The sequence below is a fragment of the Rhinopithecus roxellana genome, chromosome 12 (genome assembly GCF_007565055.1).
Source record: "Rhinopithecus roxellana isolate Shanxi Qingling chromosome 12, ASM756505v1, whole genome shotgun sequence".
In the NCBI taxonomy this organism is placed as follows: domain Eukaryota; kingdom Metazoa; phylum Chordata; class Mammalia; order Primates; family Cercopithecidae; genus Rhinopithecus; species Rhinopithecus roxellana.
In genome coordinates this window covers 4,536,968-4,561,545 of record NC_044560.1, presented here as the reverse complement: position 1 = coordinate 4,561,545, position 24,578 = coordinate 4,536,968, and the positions used below count along the sequence as shown (strand labels likewise).

Sequence of the window (24,578 nt, the reverse complement as noted above, 5' to 3'; positions counted from 1 at the left end):
CTGAGGCAGGAGAATCACTTGAACCTGGAATGAGGAGGTTGCAGTGAGCCGAGATTGCGCCACTGCACTCCAGCGAGGGTGACAAAAGTAAGACTCCGTCTCAAAAAAAAAAAAAAAAAAAAAGATATCACAGTGATAGTTCTCAAGTGGCATCTGTTGAAGTAGTGGATATCGTCACCCAATATTAGAATATGTCTTAAACCAAATTAAAAATTTCCTCTACACAGAGGTTTATGGATACCTGAAGGGTTTCCTCCTGTGCCCAGGGAGCCCAGGAACTATAGAAAGGCTTTCATTATCCATCATCTCTGTTCCTGTTTGGGTCACTCGGTGTCTTTGTCTTTGTCTTGTTGCTTCTCTATCTTCTGTGTCTTTGTAGAGAATTTTCTTGACCCATACTCACTGCCTCAAAGGCTAGACATTTGAGAGAGAGTAGTAAGTACTTGAAGAAGACTTAGATCTAGAAGCAGCTATGCTAGATGATCAGACCTCATACGCTGCCACTTGGAAGAGGAGGTGTGGTCATGGGGTTCAGTTTCAGAAATGTATTGTTCTCTCTATTGATCGTTTCTGGAGGAAGAAACATGGGGATGCGTTTAGAGGGAGGACATGCCAGCTACTTGTCACAGGAAGTCTAGAAAAGGCAGCCATAGTGAGGTCACCATTTGAAAAGGAGTAAAAAGGAATGTATTGGGCAGGAAAGAGTGTGCACGGACTCTGCTAGGTGTATCAGGTGAGCTGTGTTCTATCTGCGGAGGACTAGTGGTGGCGGGGCAGACCCGGCATCTTCCCTCCACTTGTCATAGGGGTCTGAGAAGGGAAACATGGGGCAGAGTTGGGAATCGGTCTGTAACACTGCTTTTCAACTGAGTGCCGTGTTTCAGATTAGACTTGCAGAACTGGAAGATTTAATGTCAATTAGAGTTTATGTTGTTTTACCAGTAGAAAAAAAACAATATTAGAACAACAGCAAAACAGTTTGTGAGTATCTATTAAGTTTCCATTTGTTATATAAATGTAAGATTAATTTTTCAAATGGCTTTTTTTTAAAAGCTAACAAATGATATTTGGTTGGCTCTAGTGTTAAAAAATTATTCTCCTTTACTGGAAACATCAGTTAAGAATAACCTTTTGTTCTTTTATTTAAAATAAGGCTCTCGACCGGCACGGTGGCTCACATCTATACTCCCAGCACTTTGGGAGGTCGAGGTGGGCAGATTGCTTGAGGTCAGGAGTTTGAGACCAGCCTGGCCAACATAATGAAACCCTGCCTCTATTAAAAATACAAAAATTAACTGGCATAATGGTGCGTGCCTATAATCCCAGCTACTCAGGAGGCTGAGGCAAGAGAATCACTTGAACCCAGGAGGCAGATGTTGCAGTGAGCTGAGATTGCGCCACTGCACTCCAGCCTGGGTGACAGAGTGAAACTCTGTCTCAAAAATAAAATAACATAAGACTTTCTATACTTAAACCCTTCTACCCAGTTTCTACCATTAATCCCCTCAGATATATCTGTGACGTTTCTGAGGCCCAGCAGCACTGGATTGAATGATGTTTAGCCTTCTTGTGATGTGAAGATCAAAGCTGACAAATTACTGAGCATTCACTTCCTGCTCTCATCATTGACTGACAGGAGAGCTTACTTAGTCTTTATTCTTTCAGTTTCTGTCCATACTCACTTACCATTTCATCTTAATCCTTTTGATTGACCTTACTATTTTTATGTTTATAGGCAGAGGCAGACTTGTCAAAACAAAATTTAAAAAAGCACAACTGGCCAGGCGCAGTGGCTCACGCCTGTAATCCCAGCACTTTGGGAGGCCGAGGCAGGCCGATCATCTGAGGTCAGGAGTTCAAGACCAGCCTGACCAACATGGTGAAACCCTGTCTCTACTAAAAATGACAAAAATTAGCCAGGCATGGTGGTGTGCGCCTATAATCCCAGCTACTCGGAAGGCTGAGGCAGGAGAATCACTTGAACCCAGGAGGCAGAGGTTGCACTGATCCGAGATCGTGCCACTGCACTCTAGCCTGGGTGACAGAGTGAGACTCTGTCTCAAAAAAAAAAAAAAAAAAAAGGCACAACTAAGTGTTCCTTAATGATGGGTAGGGTTGGGGGCAAGATGATGGGGACCTATCTTTTCCTCCTAGGAGATAAGTGTTCCTCTCTGTTATTAGAGTTTGATAAATTGAAAATGTCAGTTGGTTGGCATAGGGTTCTTTAGGATGATTAACAGTGTCAGTACCTGGGCTAAGGTGATTTTAGCTTGGATGACTCCCTCTTGTCTTTCTGACCTTAGGACCTTCTACCGCTTTGAGGCTGTGTGGGATAGCTCTCTACATAACTCCCTTCTTCTGAACCGAGTGACACCTTATGGAGAAAAGATCTACATGACCTTGTCGGCCTACCTAGAGGTGAGGAGACTTGGAGCTTCAGCTGATGCGAACAGTCAGCCCTGAACACTGTGCAGGTTACAGCAGGAAGTGGTCAGCGAAGATTCCACTTGTTTTGTCCTCTTTCTTCCTCCATATCCTTAAGTTTTTCATTTTATTATACTTTGCTAACTCTTCTGATTATATTAGATTCCATTCCTGGGTTCTGTTTACTCAAAAAATCACATGACTTTCATTCCAGCTTCAGCTTTAGTAGCCTAATCACCACTGTTTGAAGAATGTGTGATTTTTAAGAAAGTGTTACCTCTTGTTTTTATAATTGTGGACAGAGTGTAATAGTGGTTAACAGCCCAGACCCAGGACCCAGCCTGTCAGTTCAAATCCCTGTGCTGCCATTTACTTCCTCTTTGTCCTTGGAGAAACTCTCTTTGCCTCAGTTTCCTCACCTATCGGGGAAACAACATTTACCTCAGATAAAAATAAATGAATCGGCCGGGCGCGGTGGCTCAAGCCTGTAATCCCAGCACTTTGGGAGGCCGAGACGGGCGGATCACGAGGTCAGGAGATCGAGACCATCCTGGCTAACACGGTGAAACCCCATCTCTACTAAAAATACAAAAATATTAGCCAGGCGTGGTGGCAGATGCCTGTAGTCCCAACTGCTGGGGAGGCTGAGGCAGGAGAATGGCGTGAACCTGGGAGGCGAAGCTTGCAGTGAGCCGAGATCGCACCACTGCACTCCGGCCTGGGTGACAGAGCAAGACTCCGTCTCAGAAAAAATAAGTAAATAAAGAAATAAAAATAAACAGATAAATAAATAATTGCATCTATAAGGAGTACTACCTACTCTTGCTCATATTATCCATTGGGTGACTGTTGAAATAATTCGTGGAGCTGAAATCCTTCAGTTCTCACAACTGGGACTAGCTTTCCAAATACATTCGTGTATAGACTCTGGTCACAGTACTCTGCCTGCACTTCATCAGCACCTACCCTGTCTGCTTTCAGCTGGATCATTGCATCCAGCCGGCTGTCATCACCAAGGATGTGTGCATGGTCTTCTATTCCCGAGATGCCAAGATCTCACCACCACGCTCTCTGCGTAGCCTCTTTGGCAGTGGCTACTCGAAGTCACCAGATTCGTAAGTTTTTCACACAAGTTAGCTTCCAGTTTGTTTGTTCAGTACAACAGAATCATTAGTCCTTAAGTATTCTTGGCTTACTGTCTCACGGTTAGTTTACAGTTTATGAACCATTTTGGTAACTGGCACCTGGAATGTACTGACTTGCATGCTGACATTTAATAAAATGTTGATGGATGGATGAGTTATGAGGGAAGGAAGGAATATTATATTATGAACACCTCTAAAACAATTTTGCAAAGACTAAATTTGCAAAGACTTTTAAATGTCATCGTTATTATTTCTAACAGAGTACCATTGAAATTTTCTTCTTTTTAAGATTTGTTATGCGTATTTAAGGCGTACAAAATATGTCAGGAATAATACAGTGAAGGCCAGACACAGTGGCTCATGTCTGTAATCCCAGCATGTTGGGAGGCCAAGGACAGAGGATTGCTTAGGCTTAGGAGTTTGAGACCAGCTTGGGCAACATAGTGAGACCCCATCTCCACAGAAAATTTTAAAATTACCCAGGTGTGGTGACACACGCCTATAGTCCCAGCTTCTCAGGAGGCTGAGGTGAGAGGATCACTTGAGCTTGAGAGGTTGAGGCTGCCGTGAGCCATGATAGAGCCACTGCACTCCAGCCTGGGTGAAACAGTGAGACCCTGTCTCAAAATTAAAAAAAAAAAGAAAAGAAAGAAAAAGAAAAGAAAAAGAGAAACAATACATTGAATACTTGGGTATCACCACCCACCCAGCTTGAAAAATGTTACTAATACAATAGAAAGTATTATACCTCCTACTACTCACAGTCCCCAGAAGTTGTTATCATTTCATTCTAGTCATTGTTTCCTCATATCTTCTCTCTTATAGTAAGAAAAGACAAATTTTTAGTTTTCATATTTATATTATAAATTTTCTAGTTTATCATTCAATTTTATTCACCCTATTGAAATAAAGTGTTTAAAAGATAGAGATGAGGTGGGGCATGGTGGCTTATGTCTATAATCTCAGCACTTTTTGATGCCTATAATCTCAGCACTTTTTGATGCCAAGGTGGAAGGATCACTTGAGGCCAGGAGTTCAAGACCAGCCTGGGCAACATAGTGAGACCCTGTCTATACAAAAAAATTTAAAAATTAGCCAGGTATGGTGGTGCATGCCTGAAGTCCCAACCACTCAGGAGGCTGAGGCAAGAGGATCACATGAGTCCAGGAGTTTGAGGCTGCAGTGAGCTGTGATTGTACCACTGCACTCCAGCCTGGGTGACACAGGGAAACCCTATCTCTAAAAAATAAAATTGAGGCCTGGTGTGGTGGCTCCAGCCTGTAATCCTAGCACTTTGGGAGGCCGAGACGGGCAGATCACGAGGTCAGGAGATCGAGACCATCTTGGCTAACACGGTGAAACACTCCGTCTCTACTACAAAATACAAAAAAAACTAGCCAGGCGAGGTGGTGGGCGCCTGTAGTCCCAGCTACTCGGGAGGCTGAGGCAGGAGAATGGCATAAACCCGGGAGGCGGAGCTTGCAGTGAGCTGAGATCCGGCCACTGCACTCCAGCCTGGGCGACAGAGTGAGACTCTGTCTCAAAAAATAAATAAATAAATAAATAAATAAAATTGAGATGAAAGCAGACTCCTCTAGGAAAAGGTATGCTACTTAAGTTCAAAATAGGACAACAGCAGTGACAAATAAGAAATGTCTGTAATTACATTTGAGGATGGGTTGCAGTCCCTGCAGCGAAGACACTATTTTAAGTAGCATGGATTGAAATCTTCCTGTTTTTGTGCTGTAAGAGATTAAACAATTGTTTTATTTTCTTCAAATAGGAATCGAGTCACTGGCATTTACGAACTCAGCTTATGCAAAATGTCAGACACAGGTAGTCCAGGTAAGCTCTTGTGGATTGATGAGGTGATAGTTATCTTTGTGTATGTTTCAAGTATCCTGTGTTTTAGGCTGGGCTTGGGGGCACACACCTGTAATCCCAGCACTGTGGGAGGCCGAGGTGGGCAGATCACTTACGGTCAGGAGTTGGAGACCAGCCTGGCCAACATGGTGAAACCCTGTCTCTACTAAAAATACAAGAATTAGCCAGGTGTGGTGGTGTGTGCCTGTAATCCCAGCTACCTGGGAGGCTGAGGCAGGAGACTTGCTTGAACCCAGGAGGCGGAGGTTGCAGTGAGCCAAGATTGTGCCACTGCACTCCAGCCTGCCTGGGCAACAGAGTGAGACTCTGTCTCAAAAAAAAAAAAATAAGTAAATAAAAAATATACTGTATTTAAAAACTGGAGAGTCGGCTGGGCACGGTGGCTCAAGCCTGTAATCCCAGCACTTTGGGAGGCCGAGACGGGCGGATCACAAGGTCAGGAGATCAAGACCATCCTGGCTAACACGGTGAAACCCCGTCTCTACTAAAAAATACAAAAAACTAGCCGGGCGAGGTGGCGGGCACCTGTAGTCCAAGCTACTCGGGAGGCTGAGGCAGGAGAATGGCGTAAACCCGGGAGGCGGAGCTTGCAGTGAACTGAGATCCGGCCACTGCACTCCAGCCTGAGCGACAGAGCGAGACTCCGCCTCAAAAAAAAAACAAAAACAAAAAGTGGAGAGTCTACCCAAGTAGGATAGATATGAAACCTTTTAGAAACCATGTGTGTTTTACAAGCCAGTTTGATTGAGGAGGGGTGATAGGAGTTACCTTTTTCAGAGTTGCAACATTGTTTGGTTTATAAGTACAATTGTATTAAAATTGTATCACAGTATCACTAGGCTATGAGTAAAATTTGAGTTAAAAAATTCATGGGGGCCAGGCCTAGTGGCTCATGCCTGTCATCCGAACACTGTGGGAGGCCGAGGTGGGCAGATCATGAGGTCAGGAGTTCGAGACCAGCCTGGCCAATATGGTGCAACCCTGTCTCTACTAAAAATACAAAAATTAGCCGGGCATGGTGGTGGGCACCTATGGTCCCAGCTACTCAGGAGGCTGAGGCAGAAGAATCACTTGAGCCGGGGAGGCAGAGTTTGCAGTGAACCAAGTTCGTGCCACTGCACTCCAGCCTAGGTGACAGAGTGAGACTCCGTCTCAAAAAAAAAAAATTAGAATGAATTTGGTTTAGAAAACTTCATAACCATTTCTCTCCCCCCACTTTAGCCCAAAGATGACTTAGCAGTATATAGATGCCATGAGACCGGAATTTAAATTTCCCACATTTTAGAAAGTCAAATTATTGGCCATGCACGGTGGCTCACACCTGTAATCCCAGCACTTTGGGAGACCGAGGCGGGTGGATCACCTGAAGCCAGGAGTTCAAGAGCAGCCTGACCAACATGGTGAAACCCCTCTTTCTACCAAAAATACAAAAAAATTAGCCGGGTGAGGTGACGTGTGCGTGTAATCCCAGCTGCTCAGAAGGCTAAGGCAGGAGAATGGCGTGAACCTGGAAGGCAGAGCTTGCAGTGAGCCAAGATTGCGCCACTGCACTCCAGCCTGGGTGACAGAGTGAGACTCCGTCTCAAAAAAAAACAACAAAAATTTGATTTTTATTTTTTTTAGACAGAGTCTTACTCTGTCACCCAGGCTGGAGTGCGGTGGCACAATCTCGGCTCACTGTAACCTCTGCCTCCCAGGTTCACGCCATTCTTCTGCCTCAGCCTCCCGAGCAGCTGGGATTACACGCACACGTCACCACACCTGGCTAATTTTTTTGTATTTTTAGTAGAGACGGGGTTTCACTGTGTTAGCCAGGATGGTCTCGATCTCCTGACCTCGTGATCCGCCTGCCTCCGCCTCCCAAAGTACTGGGATTACAGGCATGAGCCACCACGCCTGGCAAAAAATCAAATTATTAAGTCAGATTTGTTCTGTATTCTTTTTAATGTGTTTTTAAACTGCTCTTGTTCCTCTAGCTAGGCGAACTTAAGCAGCACTTAGCATTTCTGTGTTTGTAAACTGAAACATGAACAAAAGTTAAGGTTTTCTAATAGCATTTGATTAATGTGAGTTTGAGTCATTTTATAGAATATACATGGAAAACAAGTCAGGGCCCACAGGCAAGACTTAGATAAGTAAAGAAGACTTTGAGTATGAATCCAAGTAGCAGTTAATTATTATAATATCCAGATAGTTCCTTGAGGAATTTTTTAAATTAATATAAATTCATGTGTTTAATATGTAAAACTAGCATAATACTAAAAATTTAACAGGAAATAATAGAGGCTAAAGCTGTCTGTCATCTGTCAGCCAGTGAACTACTGAGTGTGTGTATGTGTGTATGTGCGTGTGTGTGTTCCCTTTGGTCTTTTTAAAATTTTTTATTTTTAGGTACAGGATCTTACTGTTGCCCAGGCTGGAGTGCTGTGGTGTGATGAGAGCTCACTGCAGCCTCCAATTCCTGGGCTCATGCCACTACACCTGGCCAATTTTTTAATTTTTGGTAGAGACAGGGTCTTATTTACTATGTTGCCCAGGCTGGTCTTAACTCCTGGGCCCGAGTGGTTCTCCCACCTTGGCCTCCCAAAGTGCTAAGATTACAGCATGAGCCACTGTGCCTGGCCTTCCCCACTTGTTTCATTTAGGTGTATTTTTATTTATTTGCAATCATAGTGTGTAGACTTTTTTTTTTTTTTTTAAGATGGAATCTTGCTCTGTCGTCCAGGCTGGAGTGCAGTGGCGCCATCTCGGCTCACTGCAACCTCCGCCTCCCAGGTTCAAGCGATTCTCCTGCCTCAGCCTCCTGAGTAGCTGGGATTACAAGCACCCGCCACCACGCCTGGCTAATTTTTATATTTTTAGTAGAGATGGGCTTTCACCGTGTTGGCCAGGCTGGTCTCAAACTCCTGACCTCAGGTGATAGCCCACCTCAGCCTCCCAAAGTGCTGGGAATGAGCCATCGTGCCCGGCCCCATAGTGTATAGACTATTATGGACTATTTAATATTTCTACATTTTCACCTAACATCATAATTTTATCATTTTCTTAAATTGCATCCCAGTCTTCATAATTATCAAAGAATGTAAAACTCAGTTTTTAAAAACGTTCAGAGAGTTGCTTTGGTATTTAAACAAAATCCCATGTATCTTGAGACCAAACTGTCTTAGTTTGCTACGTATAAGAATTATTAATTCGTTTTGACCTAAACTTGGAATTGCATTTTTTTCTGAAACAAAAACTTGTTTCCTCTTGTCTTAGGCATGCAGAGAAGGAGAAGAAAAATCTTAGATACCTCAGTGGCATATGTGCGGGGAGAAGAGAACTTAGCAGGCTGGCGGCCCCGTGGAGACAGTCTCATCCTTGAGCACCAGTGGGAGCTGGAGAAGCTGGAGCTCCTACATGAGGTATCCAGGGGGCAGGTTGCTCAGATGCAAGAACTCTGGGACAAGATTGCCAAAGTATCAGTCTTCCTTCCCTGTGCTGCATGTGATCATAGCTTTTTACTTTTCTCTCCTGAGATCTTAATGAGCTCTGTGTTTGCTATAGCAGTAGTATTGATCTTCTCAGGTGGAAAAAACCCGCCACTTTTTGCTGCTGCGTGAGAGACTTGGTGACAGCATCCCCAAATCCATGAGTGACTCATTATCCCCCAGCCTTAGCAGTGGGACCCTCAGCACCTCCACCAGTATCTCCTCTCAGATCTCAACCACCACCTTTGAAAGCGCCATCACACCCAGCGAGAGCAGTGGCTATGATTCAGCAGACATCGAAAGCCTGGTGGACCGAGAGAAAGAGCTGGCTACCAAGGTGTGAATCCCTTCCTCTTTGCTGAACGTCTTCCCACAAGGCTCCACAAACTAGCCTCTCAGTTTATTCATTTTCAACACCTTTGTTTGAGGTGTTTGAAGGCCTGTGATAATCCTGTGAATGTAGAAATAAAAAGTAAGCCTCAGTTCCTACCCTCAACAAGCTTACAAGGCCAGGCGCACTGCCTCATGCCTGTTACCCCACCACTTTGGGAGGCTGAAGCAAAGGGATTGCTTGAGCCCAGGAGTTCAAGACAAGCCCGGGCTAACATAGTGAGACTTTGTCTCTACAAAAACAAAAATTAGGCCAGGCTCAGTGGCTCACGCCTGTAATCCCAGCACTTTGCAGGGCTGAGGCAGGCAGATTACCTGAGGTCTGGAGTTTGAGAGCAGCCTGGCCAACATGGTGAAACCCTGTCTCTACTAAAAATACAAAAATTAGCCAGGCGTGGTGGTGGGCGCCTGTAATCCCAGCTACTCAAGAGGCCGAAGCAAGAGAATTGCTTGAACCCGGGAGGCAGAGATTGCAGTGAGCCAAGATAGCTCCACTGCACTCCAGCCTGAGCGACAGAGTGACACTCCATCTCAAAAAATAAAATAAAATAATAATAAATTTAAAAATTAAAAAATATAAGGGCTTACAGACTATTAGGTCACAAGCATATAATAGAGGTGTGTGTTTCAAATGCTATGGGAGTCAGAGGAGAAGCATCTGTAGTGGGGGCATTCAAGAGCTGACCTTGGAAGGATGTGCAGGAGGGAGGCAGTGGTGTCCTGCATCATCAGTCTTGGGGAATTCATGTGGGACTGGAACAGGAGTTGTAGAGTGAAGAATCTTGTATATTGCACCGAAGAGTTTAGAGTGGATGATGGGAGCAATGCAGAACTATTTTAAACAGGTACTTGTGTTTTAGAAAGATTTCTGGCCAGCCGCAGTGACTCATGCCTGTAATCCCACCACTTTGAGAGGCCGAGGCGGGTGGATCACAAGGTCAGGAGACCGAGACCATCCTGGCCAACATGGTGAAACCCCGTGTCTACTACTAAAAATACAAAAATCAGCCGAGCGTGGTGGCCTGCGCCTGTAGTCCCAGCTACTAAGGAGGCTGAGGCAGGAGAATCGCTTGAACCCGGAAGGCAGAGGTTGCAGTGAGGCGAGATCGCGCCATTGCACTCCAACCTGGGCGACAGAGTGAGATGCCGTCTCAAAAAAAAAGATTTCTCTAGCAGCAATAAAGAGAATGGATTGATGGTGAAGAGATATGCTGAGGAAAGGAGAATTCTTTATCTTTATTACAGTAATCCGATGAGAAATGATAAAAACTTTAAAAATTTTTTTTTTTTGAGATGCAGTCTCGCTGCCATCACGCAGGCTGGAGTGCAGTGGCACGATCTCGGCTCGCTGCAACCTCCGCTTCCCAGGTTCAAACGATTCTCCTTCCTCAGCCTCCCAAGTAGCTTGGAGTACAGGCATGTGCCACCACACCTGGCTAATTTTTGTATTTTTTGTAGAGACGGAGTTTCACCACGTTGGCTAGGCTGGTCTCCAACTCCTGACCTCAGGTGATCCACCCACCTCGGCCTCCCAAAGTGCTAGAATTACGGATGTGTGGATGCCCGGCCAGATAAAAGCATTTTAAAGAAGGCAGAGGTGGCCGGGCGCAGTGGCGCATGCCTGTAATTCCAGCACTTTGGGAGGCTGAGGCCGGCAGATCACCAGGTCAAGAGATCACCAGAGGTCAGGAGTTTGAGACCAGCCTGACCAACATGGCAAAACCCTGTCTCTACTAAAAATACAAAAATTAGCCAGGCGTGGTGATGGACACCTGTAATCCCAGCTACTCGGGAGGCTTAGGCAGAGAATTGCTTGAACCTAGGAGGCAGAGGTTGCAGTGAGCCGCAATCGCGTCACTGCACTCCAGCCTGGGTGACAGAGTGAGACTCCATCTCAACAACAACATAAATAAATAAATAAAATAAAAAGAAGGCAGAGGTATGTGTTGATAAAGAGGAAGGGGAATCTGGTTGGATACTGCTTTCTTTCTAAAGAAGGCAGAGGTGTGTGGGAAAAGGCAGAGGGATTGTTGAGGATGTCTCCCAGGTTTGGTTTCTGGGCAGTTGAAAAGAAAATACAAAAATGAGAGGAGTTTTATGTTTGGTTTGTTTTAATACTCAAATAGTCTTCTGGTTTATTTAGGAAAATATGTCCATCCAGAAGCCTTCACGCCTTTTAGCACCAGAGTGAATTGAGAATTAAAGGGGTAGCTGGCTGTGGTGTCATGCACCTCTAGTCCCAGCTACTCAGGAGGCTGAGGTGGTAGGATTGCCCAAGCCCACGAGTTCAAGCCCATCCTGGGCAATGTAATGAGACCTTGTGTCTAAAAAAAAAAATTAAAAAAAAAAAAAAAAAAAAGGAAAGAAAAGGAGTGCTATTGACTTTGTTTTGTTTTGTTTTGTTTTTTTGAGACAGAGTATTGCTCTTATTGTCCAGGCTGGAGTGCAATGGCACGATCTCGGCTCACTGCAACCTCCGCCTCCTGGGTTCAAGCAATTCTCCTGCCTCAGCCTCCCAAGTAGCTGGGATTGCAGGCATTTGCCACCATGCCCAGCTAATTTTGTATTTTTAGTAGAGACGGGGTTCTCCATGTTGGTCAGGCTGGTCTCGAACTCCCAGTCTCAGGTGATCCTCCTGCCTCAGCCTCCCAAAGTGCTGGGATTACAGGCATGAGCCACCACGCCAGGCCCATTTTTTGTAGTTTTAATAGAGACAAGGTTTCACCATGTTGGCTAGGCTGGTCTCGAACTCCTGCCTTCAGGTGATCCTTCTGCCTCGGCCTCCCAAAGTACTGGGATTATAGGCATGAGCCATCCACACCCAGCCAAAACTATGGTGTTTTTAGTAATTCACTTTGGTAATCTTGAGAAAGGCTTTTTTAAGCTGCTTGCTTTATCTTTATTAGACATACATAGAACTTCCCTTGCTATATACTTAATTTCCAGAGCTGTTAGGGCAACATCTGTGCTGCACTATGGGTTTAGGACATGTTTTTTCCCCTCTTACCTTGCATCCAGGGCTTCATTTAGTCATTGAGGTTTTTGTTTGTTTGTTTGTTTGTTTGTTTTTACATTTACTGGTTTATTAGAAAGGACAGTGCAAAGGAGACCAATGAACAGCAGATGGACGAATGCATAGGGAGAGATGTGGAGCTTCCGTGCCCTCCCTGGGAACTCAGCCCTCCAGGAGCCTCCATGTGGTCAGCTATCCTGAGGCTCCTGGCTGTTGACATTTTATGTTCAGCTTGCACTTCTCTTTCTCTTCTTTAGTGCCTGCAACTTCTCACCCACACTTTCAACAGAGAATTCAGCCAGGTGCACGGCAGCATCAGTGACTGTAAGGTGAGCACATTGAAGCTGTAATTTTTAGCCAGTGTGTTGTTAACTGATTTTTCCACAGCATCCCAGATTACCTATTCCTGGTTTTTGCTGCTTTTAAGCAACTTGACATGGGCATAGCATTGTATTTGAAAATGTATGACATACTGCTCTGGTAGTCATTCTAACTTTTCAGTGTCCGAACACTGACTTCTGAAGATAAAAGTACTCCTTTGTGTCTCTTAGACTGATTATCAGATGGGAAACATTTTGACTTTTCCATGACTCCTTTGGAGGAGAATATTCTATAGGGAGGTGGTATGTTATTCTATGCCAGGGTACAAGGAAACCCTGAGGTTCTTGGTGGCATAAAGTTTTATTGACTTCAACAAAGAGTGAAGTAAACACTTCAGAGAATTTCTGTGTTATTCACTCAATTCTAGTCAGCTTGACCTTAAACCCTCCCAGCTCATTCCTGCCTTGGGGTCTTTGCACACCTATTTTTTTGCCTGGAATTGCCTTTCTCCAGGTATTCCCATGGTTGGCTCTCTTACCTCTTTCATTTTTCTACTCCATTATCGCCTCCTGTGAGTGGACTCTGTTAACACCTGATAATAAATCTGACAGCTCTCTGAAACTTTCTACCCACCCCTCTTTCCCGCTTTATTTTTTGCTGTAGCGCTAATTACTTCCTGATGCTTTTAAAGTGCTTGGTGAGTGGTTTATTGTCTGTCTTAAACTCCAGGGAGGCAGATCCTCTGCCATATTAGAACAATGCCTAACACATGGAAGGTGCACCACTGTAGTACCACTCATTAACTCAGGGGCTGGGTGTGGTGGTGCGTACCTGTAATCCCAGCACTTGGGAGGCCAAGGTGAGAGGATCGCTTGAGGCCAATAGGTTGAGACCAGCCTGGGCATTATAGCACAAATACACTATCTCTACAAAAAATTTTTTGAAAAATTAGCCAAATGTGGTGGTACATGCCTATAGTCCTAGCTACTCAGGAGGCCAAGGCAGGATTGCCTGAGCCCAGGAGTTTGAGGCTGCAGTGAGATATGATCGTGCCATTGCACCCCAACCTGGATGACAGAGTATTTTTTTATCTCTTAAAATAATAATAATGGACCCAGGGGTCCGGGCGCAGTGGCTCATGCCTGTTATCCCAACACTTTGGGAGGCCAAGGCAGGCAGATCACCTGAGGTCGGGAGTTTGAGACCAGCCTGACCAACATGGAGAAACCCCATCTCTAAAAATACAAAATTAGCCAGGTGTGGTGGCGCATGCCTGTAATCCCAGCTACTCAGGAGGCTGAGGCAGAAGAATCGCTTGAACCTGTGAGGTGGAGGTTGCGGTGAGCCGAGATCACACCATTGCACTCCAGCCTGGGCAACAAGAGTGAAACTCCGCCTCAAAAAAAAAACCCAAAACAAAACAATGGGCCAGGCGTGGTGGCTCACACCTGTAATCCCAGCTACTCAGGAGGCTGAGGCAGGGGAATTGCTTGAACCCGGGAGGTGGAGGTTGCAGTGAGCTGAGATTGCACCACTGCACTCCAGTCTGGGCAACAGAGCAAGGCCTTGTCTCTTAAAATTTTATCTATGTATTTATTTATTGATAAATAATAATTGTACGTATGGGCTTTTTTCTTAAATGACTTTCTGAAACAAGATGTATCAAAGTGAGGCTCTGGTTGTTGAAACTCGCTATTGTTATTGTAGAGGTAGCTTTTTTCAGCTGAATGTAACTTGTAGTTTTGGTTTGCTTCCAGTTGTCTGATATCTCTCCAATTGGACGGGATCCCTCTGAGTCCAGTTTCAGCAGTGCCACCCTCACTCCCTCTTCCACCTGCCCCTCTCTGGTAGACTCTAGGAGCAACTCTTTGGATCAGAAGTAAGTACCCAGATTTCACTGAGAGAAGTCAATCAATCTAAGAACCAAGGTAAATGTCAACCTTCCTTTAGCTCAATGGTTCTTGACTGAAGGCAGCACCTTCTCCCTAGGCAGCATTTGGAAATGTGTGGGAGCCTTTTTGGCTATCATGGTGACTGGAGAGGTGCTAGCTACTGGCAGCTCTTCACATACTGGCTTACTAACCTTCTGCATCATCAACTCATGATGACTATCTTCTTCATCCCTTTCTGCTAGTTTTGTCCTCCATTCCTACCCCTACTTTTCTCCCCAGTCATAATAACAGACATAGGAAGTCCTATCTTGGGAAAAATATTTTGAAACTGTTTTGGAAAAAAATATTTTGATTCCACAGCAAATTATGTAGGTAAGAAAAATAAAGACAAGGCCAGGTGAGGTGGTTCCCAGCACTTTGGGACGCCAAGGCGGGAGGATTGCTTGAGGCTGGGAGTTCAAGACCAGCCTTGGCAACATAGCAAGATGCCATCTCTACAAAAAATAAATAAGAGAGTAAGGTGTAGTGACCTGTGTCTGTGGTCCCAGCTACTTGGGAGGCTGAAGTGGGAGGATTGCTTGAATCCAGGAGTTTAAGGTTGCAGTGAGGTTTTATTATTGCACGACTGCATTCCACCCTGGGCGACACAGCAAGACCCTGTCCCTAAAAAAAAGAGAAAGAAAAAGACAAATTTAGTCTATAGAGTCCATGATTCATCATCATAATCCGTTCTTTGCAACACACCCTCACTCTTGTGCATCTCCATCAATTATTCTCATCTGGTTATCCACCTGTCTATCTTATTGTACCAGCACTGACTCAGGCAAAGGTGACTGGAGAAAATAACACAACCAGGTAATTTCATTAAATTTAGGATGCCACAGACTGTAGGGACTATTCTGTGTCACTAAGAAGAAAAAGCACTGACAACTAACTTCAGCATGCCATCAATTATAAGATGAATCCCAATTTAATAAGTGTTGGCTGAGTGCAATGGCTCATACCTGTAATCCCAGCACTTTGGAGAGCTGAGGTGGGAAGATTGCTTCAGCCCACAAGTGTGAGATCAGCCTGGGCAACATAGGGAGATCCTCATCTCTACAAAAAATAAATAAAATAGTTAGGCATGATGGCATGCACCTGTGGTTCCAGCTACTCAGGAGGCTGAGGTGGGAGGATTGCTTGAGCCTGGGCGGTTGAGCCTGGGCGGTTGAGGCTGCAGTGAGCCTCCAGGCATAGGGGCATGTACCTGTAATCCCAGCTACTAGGGAGGCTGAGGCAGGAAGATTGGGAGGCAGAGGTTGCAGTGAGCCGAGATTGCACCACTGCATGCCAGCTTGGGTGACAGAGTGAGACTCTATTTCTTTTTTTTTTTTTTTTTTGAGAGGGAGTCTTCCTCTGTCACCCAGACTGGAGTGCAGTGGCGTGATCTCAGCTCACTGCAAGCTCCACCTCCTGGGTTCACACCATTCTCCTGCCTCAGCCTCCCAAATAGCTGGGACTACAGGCGCCTGCCACCACGCCCGGCTAATTTTTTGTATTTTTAGTAGAGATGGGGTTTCACCGTGTTAGCCAGGATGGTCTTGGTCTCCTGACCTGGTGATCTGCCTGCCTCGGCCTCCCAAAGTGCTGGGATTACAGGTGTGAGCCACTGTGCCGGCAATTTTTTTTTTTTTTTTTTTTTTTTTTTTTTTTTTTTTTTTTTTTTTTTTTTTTTTTTTTTGAGACAGTCTCACTCTGTCGCCCAGGCTGGAGTACAGTGGTGCGATCTCAGCTCACTGCAATGTCCACCTCCCGGGTTCAAGCAGTTCTCGTGCCTCAGCCTCCTGGGTAGCTGGGATTACAGGCATCCACCACCATGCCCAGCTAATTTTTGTATTTTTAGTAGAGACGGGGTTTCGCCATGTTGGTCAGGCTGGTCTTAAACTCCCGACCTCATGTGATCTGCCCACCTCGGCCTCCCAAAGTGCTGGGATTACAGGCGTGAGCCACTGCACCAGGCCAACTCGATTTCAAAAAAAAATAAATAAATAATAAAGTATAAAAAATGTTAAAATGGGCTTTTTAGAATTAGTGTGATACAATGCTACATTGCTCTACAAAGATACCTAACAATACAGAGTATAGGAATTTATTTCTCACACAGTAGTCATGAGGGCTGGTCCAGGTCCAGGTCAGTGGTGCAGGTCTACTCTGCATGACCGTTCAGGAACCCAGGGTCTTCCCATTTGTTTGCTTTCTCTTCCATTTTCTAAGGCAGTGGCCCTCTGAGACTTCAGTGTACATTATCATCCCCTGGGAGGCTTGTTGAAGCCCCCGTGGCTCAAACCCACCCAGAGTTTCTCGTTCCGTAGGTCTGGCTTGGAGTCTAGGAATTTGAGGTTTTGAACAGTTTTCCAGGTGAAGCTGATGCTTCTGGCTGGGAGCACACTTTGAGAAACATCACTTTTGGTGATGAGACTAAAAAGAAACATATAAAGGAATAGAGTTCATATTCCAGATAATGTGTTCAGATGGCTTTAATATAGGCAGAGAGACTGTGTGACCCAGTGGTCATCAATGATCAGTTTCCTTTCATAACTTCAGAAGGATGATACCAGTTGAATTCAGAGTTAACTTTCTGAAGCCAGCTCGTCTCCTCAGCTGAGCTCTCTGAAACTCAAGTTTGTAGCGGGGGTTTAGGGAGGGGCATTGTATTCCTCCCAGTGAGACAGTACTCAGTATGCCTTGATCATAACTGATACTGTTGTTACCCTTTTCTTTCTAATCTCTCTCTTTTAAAGGACCCCAGAAGCCAATTCCCGGGCCTCTAGTCCCTGCACAGAATTTGAACAGTTTCAGATTGTCCCAGCTGTGGAAACGCCCTATTTGGCCCGAGCAGGAAAAAACGAATTTCTCAATCTTGTTCCAGATATTGAAGAAATGAGACCAGGGTGAGTACTATATTAAGCAGGAATTCCGTCTACAAAAAACACATCCACAGGAAGAACTGACTGGACAGCTCTTCTGTGTGAGGTCTGTACTGTAGTCTAATGCAGGTTCAGTCTGGGGTGAGAGGGCTGGCCCGGGTTTCTCCAGTTGGGTCTCATGATGCATCTGCACCCTGGCACAGCAGGTTGCCATGGCATGGTTTCACTCTTTTGCTGCATTACTTTGGCAGATAAGATTCTAGGCCAAAGAGGTCATTTGCCTGTTTTGTTGAATCTTGGCCTAGGTGTGGCATATTTTGATGGTCCTCAGCACATGATGATTTTCTTTTTGTGAGAGACTAACTTTATGTCATATTGTCCTTTTTAGCTCAGTGGTCTCTAAGAAAGGATACCTTCATTTCAAGGAGCCACTTTACAGTAACTGGGCTAAACATTTTGTTGTCGTCCGTCGGCCTTATGTCTTCATCTATAACAGTGACAAAGACCCTGTGGAGCGTGGAATCATTAACCTGTCCACAGCACAGGTGGAGTACAGTGAGGACCAGCAGGCCATGGTGAAGGTCCGTCCTGCCTATCTTGGTTTCTTATCGCCACATGTGCCCTTCCTTCCCTTTTGAGTTCTGCACTCTCTGTTTTGTGGAGTGAAATTTCCCCTTTCTCTCTGGTCTTGAACTTCCTTTGTGAAGTGCTATATGCCTTGGGAATATGGCAAGGCAATCCCCATCGCTGTCTTTGTAGTAACTTTCTTGTCTACCTGCATTTTTCTTTCAGACACCAAACACCTTTGCTGTCTGCACAAAGCACCGTGGGGTCCTTTTGCAGGCCCTGAATGACAAAGACATGAACGACTGGTTGTATGCCTTCAACCCACTTCTCGCTGGCACAATACGGTAAGAAGTTGTTTTTGTTGGTTTTTTTTTTTTTTTTTTTTGAGACCGAGTCTCACTGTATCTCGCTGAAGTGCAGTGTCTTCATCTTGGCTCACTGCAACCTCTGCCCCTGGTTCAAGCAATTCTTCTGACTCAGCCTCCCCAGTAGCTGAGACTACAGGCACGCGCCACCATGCCTGGCTAATTTTTATATTTTTTGTAGAGATGGGGTTTCACCATAATGGCCAGGCTGGTCTCGAACTCCTGACCTCAAATGATCCACCCAACTTGACCTCCCAAAGTGCTGGGATTATAGGCGTGAGCCACTGCACCCAGTCTAGAAGTTGTTCTGTGTTTTCTTTCTCTCTTTGGCTTTTGGCTTCAGGAATATGAAGATAAATAGGAAAGGAAGTATTTTTCTTTTTTTTTCTTTTTTTTTTTTTCTTTTTTGAGATGGAGTTTCGCTCTTGTGTGGCCCAGGCTGGAGTGCAATGGCACTATATTGGCTCACCACAACCTCCACCTCCCAGGTTCAAGCCATTCTCCTGCCTCAGCCTCCCGAGTAGCTGGGATTACAGGTGCCCACCACCACATCCAGCTAATTTTTTTTGTATTTTTAGTAGAGACGGGGTTTCACCATGTTGGCCAGGCTGGTCTTGAACTCCTGACCTCAGGTGATCTGCCCTCCTTGGCCTCCCAAAGTGCTGGGATTACAGGCGTGAGCCACCACGTCTGGCTTGAAAGGAAGTATTTTTCAAAATAAATTTAAAACAGACGAAGGACAGGTGTGTAAATTGGTTGTGGGGTGGTAATGAGGCCTCTGCATCTTGTAAGACATCGTCATGTTCGGAACCACCAGGGGGACTCTGGTCACACACGTGCACCAATTATTTTTCTTCTTTGTCTGTCTGTTCTCAAGAGGTCTGCATATGGGGCCCAGGGCAGAGAGTAAAGGGAAAACAGTGAGAATCTTAATGGCCTCCCAACCTCCAGCCCTGTGATTCAGCCTCAGGCTCTCTTAAGGGCTTGTGTCACAGGGTCCCGGAGTAGAAAGTTTAGAGGCCTAGGCCTGCGGTGCCAAATAGGAAGATGCTCCAGGAGGGAGCCTCAGAGGGAGAGGACTGTGAGGGGCCAACACTTGTACCCAGACTTCTAATCCTACCTCCCCGTTTGTCCCCCATAGGTCAAAGCTTTCCCGCAGATGCCCGAGCCAGCCGAAATACTAAGTGACTCTGCCGAGTGCCCTCACTCGCCTTCGAGAGATAAAACGTTACCTCTCATTTCTCTTTGTGATTCTTGACGGTGACTCTTGTATGTAATCCTGTGGCTTAACTACTTCTCCCTCCTTGTCCAGCACTTTTCCAGCTCTCCCGTCCCCATCTCCATTGCTCTGTACTCTTTTCTTTTTTCCTGTGCTGAGAATCTTGTTAGTAGCATGTGGCCTAACAAAAGGAAAAAATGTTTTTAAATACACACAAACACACACACACAAACACAAAAGCTCTGAGGGGATCTGGTGAATCTCCAAATAATTGTGGGTGTACTTTGGCTTCCTTTTGTATGATAGGTCCCCATCATGACCACCTCTGATGTCTGTGCTGCTGTCACCAGACACCTTTGTCTGTTTTTGAAGACAACATGATACTTTTTTCTTCTTTTCTCTGTTTGTGATATCACTTTAATTTTTCTTGGGTGGCTTAGAGACTAAGGGAGGAGACATCTGGCCTTTTTAGAACCTGAGAGGAAAAAAACAATCGTTTTTTCCCCTTCTGTCTCTTTTTGCCAAGGCTAATCCCTGCATTTCCATTCGGGGAAAAGGTGGTGGTGAGCATAGAACTGGAACAGTTATATTCTGAGTCAAAGTTGGGGCTTTTTAGAGCATAATTATGGAATTTTTATTTACTGGTAGAGAGAAGAGAGGCTTTTTCAGTGGGCCTGGGACAGTGGCTGCTCTTGACCTCGTGTGAAGGGAAATGCCAAGAATGCTTCAGGTGGACTTCAGGGGACCCCAGGGTTTGGCTGTGGGCCATGACGGCAGCAGGCAGCGGGAGGCTTGTAGCTCCTCACAGCAGAATTCCTGCCCACTGTTTTTTCTCTGCTGGGAGGGAAGCTCTTTTCTAGGAGTGTCTCAGTTCTGATTTTGGCATTAATGATGGTGGTGGCACAGTTGGAATTAGTGCCATGTCATACATAAATGTTCCACAAGGCGGGAGTGTTTCACTTTCTGGTGATAAACTTGATGGTCACTGTTATGATTAAGATAATGCTGGGTAGGCCGGGCACAGTGGCTCACGCCTGTAATCCAAGCACTTTCGGAGGCCGAGGCGGGCAGATCACGAGGTCAGGAATTCAAGACCAGCCTGGCCAATATGGTGAAACCCCGTCTCTACTAAAAATACAAAATTAGTCGGCATGGTGGCACACTCCTGTAATTCCAGCTACTTGGGAGCCTGAGGCAGGAGAATTGCTTGAACCCAGGAGGCGGAGGTTGCAGTGAACCAAGATTGCGCCACTGCACTCCAGCCTGAGTGACAGAACAAGACTCCATCTCAAAAAAAAAAAAAAAAAAGATAATGCTGAATAGTGACCTTGTGATTGTTACAGCTCCCTTTGATCAAAGAAATGTAGCTTTCAGGCATACACTTGGAAGTCGCCCTCTGAATCCAGCAGTCATTTTCACTGATGCTTGTCAAGTGGAAGATGCTTTCAGTGATGCTCTCTATACTCATAAATAAGCAAATGTGGCAGGCTTTGCTTTCTGGATCCCAGGATTAAAACTAACTGTGACCACTACTCCAAACAAAACACAATATGCCTAGGGGCACAGAAGGGCGTCCGGGGAGCCTGGGCCGCAGGGTTTGTTGCGTATTCCCTGCTCGTCTCCATCTGGTGTGGAAACACTGCCCAGGGAGAACGGAGGGTGCTCACTGTGGACAGAGTCTTCTTTCCTTCTGACAGACCAGGTCATCTGGCTTCTGAGACCATCAGAGAAGATAAGTCTGTCTCTTTCAGCTGCCAGTAAGTTTTCCAGGATGAGAGGGGACAAGGAAAGCCTCCAGAGACTTCAGTTGCTTTGCCAGTTGTCTTGGGATTGTTTTACACCATCCTTTACTTCCCTTGCTCAGACCTCTCTGTTTCACCATCGCTCAGGCATTCAGGAAGGTATCTGCTCGCTCCTACTTGGTGAGGTCCTCGGCCTTGAGGTTGCTGACTCTCAGGCGATAGGTAGCTGGATGACTTCTCGCTTCATGCAGCAGAGGCCAGGGCCTCGCACGCCTCTGCAGAGTTGTTGCTAGGGAGACTTGTGTCGTCGTCCACACCTTTATTTCTCACTTCCTGGTTGGGCTCATCTCTGAAGAACAGGTCTCCCAGCTTCGCTCCTTATCACTGCATTGTGAAGAGGAGGAAAAGTGACTCACGGAGAGAGAAAGGAGAGGATAGAATCACAGGCTGTGTCTGTACCTGAAAAGTGACCAGCGGAAACTCTATGGTGGATTTTTTTTTTTAATTTTCTTTCTCCCATTAAAACATGGGTCACTAACTCTGATGTTACTTGTTTTCTAAGTGGTATGTGAGATTTTTTAATGTAGTTAGAAGTTTCATTGTCTGATGGACACCATATGCCCTTCTAGTTCTATTCAAACCAGCAGGATCTGTCGGTGCTTAGAGATGGCTGCCTGGACTGGAATCAAATCTAATTTCAGGGACATGAAGATGGAATTTGAAGGTCACTTTTAAAATTAAGTCATTGATGCTGCTGTTACAAAGTGTGACAGAGGATCCATGTCTGTGACACAGGACAGTGAGAAGCCTGAGAGTTTGAAATGTGATAGATACACTGAAATGACTTTGGTTTTTCTTCTAACTCATACAAAACTGGTTTGGTAAGTCTTTGCTTTGGAAGTATCGGACATTAGAATAGGCCAAACTGGACTGTCTCTTCATAGCGTGCCCGGATAAGAAAGCCTCTTAGGGAGCCAGAAGGAGCAGAGTGGTCGTGTTCTGCATGCTCTCCACCCTCTGGGGAGCCCCTGCTGCGGCTGGCAGGTACAGACAGCCTCTGCTGGCCCCCAGCACGTCCAGGGTGGGTGCTCCTTTGCCCGACAGACCCATCCCCACTCTGAAGCTCTCAGAGAAGGTTTGTGGCAGGAACTGTTTATGAGGCTCTAGTTGTTGCTGTTGTGGCGGGAAAGTTAAGAAACCCAGCCCTTAAGGAAACCACCTTTATTTATTTATTTATTTTCTTAAAGCACGCCTTTAAATAAGCAAAAAATGTAAAAGGCAGGAAAGAGAATTCTTAGGCAAATTCAAAGAAATGAGTGTTAGTTAAAACTAATCACCTCCTCCTCTCTCTCTCATCCTCCTTTCTCCCGTCAAAGCAAAATATGGCCTCACTACCAGCCCCAAATCAGTGCTCAGACCCTCTCTGTGTCTGTGTCCCCTCCTGGGAGTCAGTCAGCGCTCAGGCCAGGACTGTGCAGGGTCGGCCAGCCCATGCGCTAGTCAGGAGCACAGGCAAGGGCTGCCTGTGGCAGTGGCCGGGCACCTGAGCCCCAGCTCGTTGTTAAACGTGCTGACCGCAAGGGGCAATGGAGTGAGTTTCCCAACTAAGAAACCACTATTATTTGATATGTTTTTTTTCCCTTCAGTCATATAGACTTCAGATAACTGCTCCTATTTTTTATGGATTTTTCAGCTCATTTCAGATGAAGGAACTAAGTCATTGTGAACTGTCTCTTGGGATCTAAAAACAAGATGACTTTGCCTGGCACATATTCCAAAGCAAAGACTTTGTTGCCTGCTGCTTATTATCTAATTTACAGGGATATTTAATTTTGTCAGGTCTATGTATATTTATCCAGCTATACTTACTTGCATAGTGGATTGGAGAGAAGAGATCCTCCAGTGTGCACACTCATCGCTACTCTTTCCGCATTTCCCTCATGCTGTGTCCTGCTCGGGTTCCAAGGGACAGTATCAGGGCTTGTTTCACTTGGGTCTTTCAGTTTTTCTTTTGGTTCCCTTTTAAAATGTGATTGTTAACCTGCCCCTTAAAAAGAAAAAATTCAGCTGGGTGTGGTGGCTCACGCCTGTAATCCCAGCACTTTGGGAGGCCAAGGCAGGTGGATCTCCTGAGGTCAGGAGTTCGAGACCAGCCTGGCCAACATGGTGAAACCCCGTCTCTACTAAAAATACAAAAAGTAGCCGGGGGTGGTGGCGGGTGCCTGTAAACCTAGCTACTCGGGAGGCTGAGGCAGGAGAATCGCTTGAACCCGGGAGGTGGAGGCTGCAGTGAGTTGAGATTGCGTCATTGCACTCCAGCCCAGGTGACAAAGCAGGACTCTGTCTCAAAAGAAAAGATTGATTTTGCTGCTGCTCCCAGGTTTGCTGGATGTGTTTACATAGGACTCTAACTTGTGTGCACTACAGTTGTTCACCAGGGCCAGTGATTCACCTGGTGTGTGGCCAGACCATGACTGTGTAGCAGGAATGTTTTAATTTGTGCTTCTTTAGTAAATGGAAATATCAGCTGAGAGATTATTTGCTGCTATTGTTCAAAAGGCCATTTATGAAGTTAGTATTTGAGCCCCATAGGATCTTTAAAAAGCCTCCAATCATTTAAAGGAAGAAATCAGAGTTGCTATAAAATTCATGTAAAAAGCTCACAGCCAAACGGCTGTGCTCGGATGGAAAGTCTGAGCTGAGGTTGGTCTCTTGCCAAATCCTGGCTGTTGTGTGTTGTTCTTCATGTCTTCGAGTTCTTTTTTTTTTCATTCTGCGTATTCTGGCATCAGTTCACCTGAGGAGTCCACCAGCCTTCTTGTATTTAAGGCATCGTCTTAGACTTTGTGGCTCTAAAGTACTTGTCTGTTGAGATTGCAAGTCTCTTGTCACCATCCTCACACATGACAACAAAACCCATAATGCATAAGTGGCCTTTTTGAACCAAGACTTTGCAAACTGATCTCTCCCCAGTGAAGGAGTTGAGCACATTAGCAACAATGTACATTATTAATTTTGGATTTTCATTTTCATGTTTTATTTTGTAAATATTACCTGATGTTTGGAGCTTGAGTATACAGACTGTAAATATAGTTCTTGTATTTGTACTAATTCTGATTCTTTTGCTGTATAGCCTTAGATGTGCAATGCAGACATTATCTAACTGTGTATGGTAACCTTGCATCACGGAACTATTAGTGAACGAGGTAAAAATAATAAAGGTACAGCCAGTGCATC

General features: G+C 45.3%; 1 protein-coding gene across 5 annotated transcripts in view; it reads left to right on the top strand.

Annotated features, from left to right (window-relative positions):
• KIF1B (kinesin family member 1B) overlaps nucleotides 1-24,578 on the top strand; it is a 180,382-nt gene extending 155,804 nt beyond the window's left edge. For all 5 annotated transcript variants that reach the window (XM_030912835.1, XM_030912838.1, XM_030912836.1 and 2 more), the window contains 11 exons: nucleotides 2,304-2,418; nucleotides 3,406-3,539; nucleotides 5,353-5,414; nucleotides 8,712-8,857; nucleotides 9,021-9,260; nucleotides 12,584-12,655; nucleotides 14,405-14,526; nucleotides 17,323-17,472; nucleotides 17,837-18,029; nucleotides 18,241-18,359; nucleotides 19,522-24,578. In XM_030912835.1, coding sequence (XP_030768695.1) covers nucleotides 2,304-2,418; nucleotides 3,406-3,539; nucleotides 5,353-5,414; nucleotides 8,712-8,857; nucleotides 9,021-9,260; nucleotides 12,584-12,655; nucleotides 14,405-14,526; nucleotides 17,323-17,472; nucleotides 17,837-18,029; nucleotides 18,241-18,359; nucleotides 19,522-19,564 — 1,396 coding nt within the window. In that variant the 3' untranslated portion in view covers nucleotides 19,565-24,578. The remainder of the gene's footprint in view (nucleotides 1-2,303; nucleotides 2,419-3,405; nucleotides 3,540-5,352; nucleotides 5,415-8,711; nucleotides 8,858-9,020; nucleotides 9,261-12,583; nucleotides 12,656-14,404; nucleotides 14,527-17,322; nucleotides 17,473-17,836; nucleotides 18,030-18,240; nucleotides 18,360-19,521) is intronic.